Below are 8,638 nucleotides of genomic sequence, written 5' to 3'. Positions count from 1 at the left end.
ACCATGATTTTTTTTAAACCTGTTTAGGCCAAAACAAAATATATGGGTGGTTACAGTTACATAAACATAAGTTGGTCGGGTGACCATGTTTAACATTCAACTTAAAATATTTTTTCCCTTAGGGCCTATATAATAAATCTCTCAGAAAATAGTACTTCTCTGATAAAAATTACCGGTCGCCAATTGTTTCATTGACTGTTTGTCACTATCACGTGAATGATATAGCATTAACTACAAGGCATTTTTTTGCAAAACATCTTAAGATCGTGGAGAGTTGTTAAAAATCGTAAAATAGGTTTTATGAAAGTGATTTGATGGCATTTTTTGCTTCGACGCGATTCAAAGGGAATCCCTGCTAGTTTCATGATGCGTTCAATAGATGGCAGCACTTGATTGATACTGATAACATTTTGATGAATCGAAGCGTGAGTGACAGGACTTGCAATTATAGGGTGGGGCTTGACTGCAATTCTGACAAATCAATAGAAATAATTCATTTTCCTACTGCTAGAGGAGCAATTGATGTAGTATTTTAGCAAAATGACTGAACCTCCATATAACTTTGATTTATCATTCAATACCAAAGTTGGTACAACAGAGATAGTTTTGACTAGGGCCTATAAGTTAAAGTAGTTAATTTTAATAACCTACTACATATCATGCCCAGTAAAATTTTCTGTTTCTTGTCAAATCCTGTAAGTAATGGAGGCTCTACATTCAGAAGGCATTATGGTGGCATGCTTGTGAACAAATGTCTTATTAGCATCCTTGTTATTCTGATAGGTAGGCTTCTGTGGTCGATCAGTGGAATACCTGGTATTTCAAAATGGAGAGAAAGAGAAAGTACAGTCGAAACTATATGAGAGCTAGGCGTACAATGAGAAAAACAGTAGACATGCATCTTAGAGAATCAATCAGTGAAATGAGCAGTGATGATAATCAGGATAATGAAATTGTCCAAACACATAATGCCACTGAACAGTTAAAAGAATCTAGTGAATCTGACATTCAATTTTCTGATGAATCTTCTAATGAGGCAGTTAATTTGGATGTGCCAGCAGTAGAGCATGGAAACCTGGACGATTGGGTGGGTAGCCATTGATGAATTAAATGAAGCAACATTGAGTGACTCTTCTTCGGATGGTGATGATGACGACGGCAATGTAATGTTATCATCTCATTTGATAGAATGGGTTAATTTGTACAAAATTAAGCATAATGCTATGGATGCTTTATTAGGGATTCTAAGGAGGAGCCACCCAGAATTGCCCAAATCAGCGCGGGCACTTCTGAAAACTAAACGAAATGTAAATTCTATGAAAAAATCCAACATGGATTATTATTTTATTGGCCTAGAGTCTGGTATCATCGATGTTCTCAAGAGATTACCTGAAGATGTAGTAAATTCAATGGGTGACATACAGTTTGCTTTAAACATTGATGGATTACCACTGTTTAAGAGGACAAAAGTAGCTCTGTGGCCCATACTGTGTGCTATACTTAATTTTGAGCGACCACTTGTGTTTCCTGTAGCCCTGACATGTGGCACCTCAAAACCTGCAGATCTTGACTTCATTGATGATACAGTAAATGAGATTATCCGCCTTCTTAGGCAGGGTATACAACTTAATGGACGGATAATAAGAATTGTTCTTAAATTTATTGTGTGTGATTTGCCAGCTAAAGTGTTCGTTTGTAATGTTAGTAGCTACACAGGGTACTTTGGGTGTGATAAGTGCGAACAGCGGGGAGAATGGCATGGGCGACTCACGTACCAAGATGTGGAAAATTTGAATTTGAGAACCGACTTTTCATTCCGCTCAAAAACCCAGCCTGTCCATCATCGTGGTGAAACTCCAATCACAAACGTATTGGAAATTGACATGATAGGCATGTTTCCAATTGACTATATGCATCAGATATGCTTGGGGGTAATGAAGAGACTGCTTCTAACTTGGATGTATGGAAAACTTGAAGTCAGAATATCTGCTCAAAATATCATTACCATAAGTGACCGGTTGTTACATCTAAAGCCTTCGATACGCACCGATATATTCCAGAGAAAGCCACGTAGTTTGTTGGAAGTAAAATTCTGGAAAGCTACAGAACTGAGGCAATTCCTATTGTATACTGGACCTGTTGTTTTGAAGGATATATTACGTGATGATGTGTTTCGCCACTTTTTGTGTCTCTCTGTTGGAATTCGCATTCTAGCAACACCAGCCTCCAGCCAAGAACGAATTGATTATGCCGAGCAGTTGCTCATATATTTTGTCAAGGAAGCCAGGAACATATACGGCCCTGAAATGCTTGTGTATAATATTCACAGTCTCGTACATATCTGTAATGATGTAAGAATGCATGGTCATCTTGACGGGTACAGTGGCTTTGCATTTGAAAATTATATGCAGCAGTTGAAAAGTATGGTCCGCTCTGCTAGGTTTCCCTTGTCACAGATAGTTAAGCGATTAAGAGAGGATAAAAACTCTATTGCATACACATATAAAGAATTGAAATTTAAAAAATCTGATTGCTTTATAGATAATAACAAATGTTATGAGATAATTGGTAGCTTGTCAGGTGAAAGTAACACCATTACCTGTAAGACTTACATAGGGCTAGATTCTCTATTCAAAAATCCTTGCGATTCTCGATTGGTTCAGATATATAGGATAAATAGGCATAGGTCATTCTTAAAGGATGTTCATATCTCTAAGCTGAGTAAAAGAGTAGTAATGTTTCCTATAGATAATACAGCTGCTGCATTGATGACTTTGATACATGGTAGTTCTTAAAGGACCATGGATTATCCTTAAGGTGTCTTAAATCTACAAATACTCCATCTCCATTTTGATGAGTCAGTGTTATAAAATCACTGTTCGAGCCATAAATATCGTAAATTTGACTCCACTGATTATTCCGCCACTGATGAATCATGGCATATTCTTACCATTATGGATAGATGACAGCACCGATTGAATTCCGCAATTATAGGACAGGGCTACAGACTACGATTCAGACAAATCAATTTAATAAGGATTTAACGTAAACATTGACGCAGAATATTCATTATCGCTGCTTTGCGGCTATGTGAGTGAGTGGGTGATTGATAATGGAATAGGAAATTGAACTGACTGATTGCCAATCATACAATGTATTGGAAAAAAAAATTATGGATCAAAATACATACTCTCAAATATTTGGAAGGATGCTGTTTGAGGGTGTTTGCATCTCTAAACCTCTAAAGGTACCAATAGACAAAAAATTAAGTTCATTTAATCTAAGACTATGGGTGTATGAATGCTGTTTTGGTTGATATTACATGAAATGACCCATTACCTTTTTCAGGATGGAATACGTGGTGGTACATTTTACGAGGGATGATACAGTCGGAGTAAGTCACGTTTCTTGGCTTGAAAAAAAAGATGATAATAATTCAGCGGTAAGTTCACACTGCATTGTATACTCAGTGTTTTTTGCTAAAACATGGATTTATACAGTCCCTCCAGATCTCCCAATAATTGTCCTTGGAATCAATGACAAATGCTTGAAAGTTTGAAATGCTTCTAACTGTTCAACAACTGTTCAACATTTGAAAATATGTTAATGGAAAATTGAAATGGAAGTAATATTTGTCTATAAGTCTTCTTAAGGTTGTCAAGATCATCCCGCCAATTCCAGCTGCCTTACGTCGGAAAGATCCTCAACAAGACATGAACATTTTGTGATACCAATTCATCCATTTTGTACTTTTTTTTTTTACTAGATCTGGTATTGTTATTGGCCGATAAAGAATCCAGTAAAATTGTGTCAGAGGAAAGCTAAGCCTGACGGATGGCCGAAATATGAAGTCAAAATTATATCGTACTGTAGTAAGTATATTATTGGCTGCACTATGTGTTTTTCACTGGGGATGGTTGCTGAATCGTGTAGTGAAATGACTGAACTACTAGTCAACTACGCTTAAAACATATCGGCTGGGACTGGCGATATCCATACGATATTACCATATCGAAATATCAGAGGCGTACTTGTTACATGACCACGAGCGGTGTAGGCATGAAGCTTTATACTCTGAGTGATCATTTTCTGAGCATCTAGAGTGATTCTAGAACAAAATGACCGACAATAATTTGCCACTATACCATTTTAGAAGTTCAACATCTAGTGAACTCGACTTTTTCATTTTGTATAATCTAAAAGCAATTAACGTAAGCAATGTCTTACTGTATATCATTGAAGCAACATATAGCGAAGCACACGCCAAGATGCTCAAAAGTGAGGAAACCTCTCATGTTTCGTCAGATGAAGAAGATGAGCAACCAAAAAAACGACGACGAACAAGACCTGTTAGATGGAGTGATGATGAATCGGAGAACTCTGATTCTTTAATGAGTCAAGGTACAGCTAAACATCATTTTGCAGCTTAACAATTCTAGATCTAATAGAAATAAGCCTGTGCTAGTGTATTCACAGTCAGAAAAAGTGTGGTTTATTAATGATGCATTTTCGATTTCGAAATCAAATTCAAAGGTCTGCAAAATTTATAATGATTTTTGCAGAATTGATCTTGAGCACAAAGTGTATATAAATAAGTACAGGGAGAGGGTTAAAATCAATATTATATTGTAGTTCTGCTTGTGACATAGAATCACATTTTTTCACCAGTGCCTTCAAGGAACTCTGCATCCTACTCGCATCAAAAGAATGTTCTTCCGACCCCACTTCCACAACGCAGGCCTTCAATGAGCAATTCATTGATCTCCGCACCAGTGCAGCCACAAAGATTCCCTCCTATGACTCCATCATCTACTTCAAGGGAAAATCAATCAACTCCAGTCCAGCAACAAACAAGAGTACCAGTAAGGAGTCTCGTTGGTTCATCAACAGATATTTTGATCAAGGTAAGAGCATTGTTCAAAGACTTTTTTCATCAGATAATTGAATTTGAAAATACCAAATTCTACTCAGGTTTAAACGATAGTACTTTAAGTGTTAATTTCGAAAGGTTTTAGTTTGTTTTGTTAAGCCATTTTCACAACTTTGGCGTTGAAGTTATAGCATAGTACCAAGTTCATAACAAGTTTGTTTACTGATGTTAATCAGCTCTTTCTGCTTGTTTTAACTTGTTTAATGTCATTTTTCCTCAGGATCTATTAGAATTATAAACATTATATTTTGTTGAGTCCCAATCAATCTTTCCCAAGATGTCTTATAGGAACTTTCGCTCAACTGAATGACAATTGCATCCAAAGTTGACGCAGACCAAAATCGAGTATTAAGTTTTTAAGTAATTTTATTCTTGTTTTAAATTAAATAGGATCCTGTATTACAGTCATGTCAGATCTTGTCCAGAACATTTCGCAAGTTGAAGCTTTGTCACTTGTTAAGTTATTTTTATCACGTACATAATTGCAGGGGTTTGAAGCAATTGTAAAATGTGCAAACACGATTATTGATAACCAGGAAGAAATTATTAGTATAATGCGAAACCAAGTGGCTCTAAGACCAGATGATAACGATGATGAAGATCCAATAAATAAACCACTGAATACCCAGGAGGAATTTGCAGCTCTGGAAGAAAAATTAGTGAATAATCCTGAATTTCGTAAGAAATTTGTAAGTTGCTCATGTGTTTAATTCCCTTTGCTAATGTTTCCTAAATTTCACTTTTTGTCTGTTTTTCCTTTTCATTTATGCATTCCCATAACAGCCCTTAAAAATTGAATAAAATTGTACATCTTGTTACAAGTATGAACTCATTCTACTTGAATATAATTCTATGAAATGGCATTTTCTATTCTGAACATCATATCAAATATTCCTTACTGAAGTCGAAGATTATCTGTCTTCAATATTGGACTACATTAATTAAGACTTTAATAGCTCAGTCTTCAGATAGTAGTCCCTTCAATTCATGAAGTCATAGTCCTAAACAGAGTCCCACATAATATTTTGAAAAAGGCATGATTTTGTTTTATTTTTTGACAGACTGCGTGGTTACTCACTATTAGAGGAGCGGAACATAATGCAAAAATAAGGCAGATCATGAGAAATATTGGCACCAATAAAATGTGGAGCTCATGGAGTTTGTACGGGAAGAAAGGAAAATTTGCATTTGTAGATACTGCTGTATGCAAAATCATCCTTAGTAAGTCCTCTCAAAGTCATCTTTAATTTTTCATAGGAAGAAAAACAATTGTGATTTCACTTGGAAATCAAGATTTTCCATTCGTGAAAATCACTTATTCAGAAACACCTTTTCGCACGATTATGTGTTTATCACTTACTAACCACTGCACATGCATATAATGTCATTACTCTCACGATTTCAGTTCATTATAACAATTCTTGCAAATCAGCCATTGTTGTTTGGTTCTAATTATCGATGAGTTGCTCCTGATTAAATATTATGTATTTTATTGTGATAAGTTTGCAGTCATGTAAAAAATAAATATCGTGCATCTACACGGATGAAAAGCCGCCTCCGTTGGGGCCTCTCGCGAGTAAACGGCTCCGATAAAGGCGGCTTTTTGGAAATTCTTTTCTTGTGTAGATTGAAAATAAAGGATTTTCCTCTCGTGTAGATGGGCCTTAAAACACTTCATTTAAGTACTTAGAATGCTGAGGGTAACTAAAACAGTCAGGAGCCCCTGTAGTGATAATATTCATAACTGCAACGTCAAAGCCCTTGGGCTTCTTGTTTAGTATACAAAATAAATCAGTCATGAATATACATACTTTTCAAAGGAGCAGGATGTACCTTTCGCTCGTTTACCTATGATAGTACAGATAGGCTATCTGTACAAATCACTTCTCTTACTAGATGAAATCCATAATCAAAGTTATCTTTTGGCATTTGGTATGAATAGATATTGCTAGCCTAAATTTAGCATCGAACGTGCGTGTCCATGTTGTTAAACTGTTCCTTACAATTTTTCCAGAGAGACTACGAAAGATGTATAAAAACATTGATGGCGAGAAAATGTATGGTGGAATAGCTGATTTTTTGAAAAGTTGCCCCTTTCAGCCAGGTGGATCAAAATACAAGGTATGAAATCAAAGCTATTAACCGACAAGTTGTTTATTAAATACCGAATGTTTAAGCTCTGCTGTGTTTAGACAAAACTTTATAGATACTTTATTTCATATCACTTTCAAATCCCACCCGCATCAGAAAATTAGCCAGCAAAATAGCCAAAAGAATTAAATATGCCCTCCTGCCTGAAGGCTCCGAAATGTACGTCGTTTGCGGGCTATTGCGTTCACTTTTCATCAAATTATTTTGGGAAGTTTTAAAGACGATTCACTGGATTGTGTTGATATTTGGTTTAATTATCTCACAATTGGAGGGTTCCTTATTCGTAGGTGGAAAATAGAGGAAAATATGAACATGAAATGATGAAAATATTAACGGGTTTGTGAATTTTGAATCATATACAATTTGATCTATTTATATTAGTACCTACGCCTATGCATATTTTGTAACCACAATCAATTGCAAAGTTGTAGCTCATGACATCTATGATTGTAGTTAGTTTCTATGTCATTGGTTTTTGTATGGTCACCAGGGGCGTTGAATAGCGGAATAACTTATACGTAAGCATATTTTGTCACCAAAATCAATTGCAAAATTGTAGCTCATGACATGTGGTGAGTTTCAATTTCATTGGTTTCAGTATATATTCACCAGGGGGCGTTGAATATTGAAATTTTCTGATTGTTGAGCATTTCAAACACTTCCCAAGCGGGCATGGTGTCCCTGAACCCCTAGTCTAGCAGGTCCTGAGATCTGATTTTTTCGACAGACTAGGAAGATTTTATGAAGAACGTGTTATTATTTATTTTTTTTCAATTCTTTGGTAGATTTTAAGTGTTGGCATCAAATAAGTTTAATTAAAAGTTTTATCAAGTACAAGCCTGTTCCATTACTAGTATGCCATCAACCCAGTGACCAGGGGCCAGTTGCACAGTCATTGCTTATATTTAAGACCAGTCTAAGACCAATTTAGTTCTATAGCCAATCTAACAACTTAAGACTAGTCTTAAGATATAAGACCACTTGTGGACTTGAGTCACGACTGTGCAACTGGCCCGAGTATTCTAGGTTCTTCCTTCTCTTACTCATCAGTATTGCCATAATTCTACATCTTTGTCATGATTGTGTTGTAGAACCCTGCAGCAGCTGCTTTGGTAGTAGATCGTCATGTGTTTGAATCTGATATTGATGAACCTGACGTTAATCAGCAATAATTGAAAATGAGTTAAGCGGAGTCTACTGTAGGATAATTAATAGGAACATTAAATGCAATAACTGGACGTAATAAGAGTGCACGCGTAAATTTTTGAGTTTTACAAATTTAGTAATGTCATTTTTATGTATTTACACTATACTTAAAAAGTGTATGTGGTCGTTATTGATTTAGATTATTTAAATGCATTCATATTCAAAAAGTGTATGGGTTCATTCTAATTCGTTATTCAAGATTCGAGATGATTTAAATGTATTCAACAAAAAACTTATAATTATTGTAAAAGAAAAATGAAATAAATTTTCTTATATATATATAATTTGACATTTTCAGCGTCCATTTTATGTGTAGGAAAGGTTTTATTTGGATTTCGATAATCGTTCTGG

At 35.5% G+C, this 8,638-nt stretch overlaps 1 protein-coding gene across 1 annotated transcript; it reads left to right on the top strand.

Annotated features, from left to right (window-relative positions):
- Positions 1-410: 410 nt before the first annotated feature.
- LOC141911957 (uncharacterized) lies at positions 411-8,507 on the top strand. Its single transcript, XM_074803086.1, has 9 exons — positions 411-3,247; positions 3,349-3,442; positions 3,767-3,872; positions 4,243-4,401; positions 4,669-4,904; positions 5,419-5,619; positions 5,992-6,151; positions 6,945-7,051; positions 8,173-8,507. Exons 2-9 carry the CDS (start codon positions 3,350-3,352, stop codon positions 8,251-8,253), a joined length of 1,143 nt encoding a protein of 380 aa, XP_074659187.1. The 5' UTR covers positions 411-3,247; position 3,349; the 3' UTR covers positions 8,254-8,507.
- Positions 8,508-8,638: the final 131 nt, after the last annotated feature.

Source organism: Tubulanus polymorphus, chromosome 10, assembly GCF_964204645.1.
Source record: "Tubulanus polymorphus chromosome 10, tnTubPoly1.2, whole genome shotgun sequence".
NCBI classification, from domain to species: Eukaryota; Metazoa; Nemertea; class Palaeonemertea; order Tubulaniformes; family Tubulanidae; genus Tubulanus; species Tubulanus polymorphus.
The sequence above is the reverse complement of the archived record's forward strand: the minus strand, read 5'-3'. Positions and strand labels throughout refer to the sequence as shown.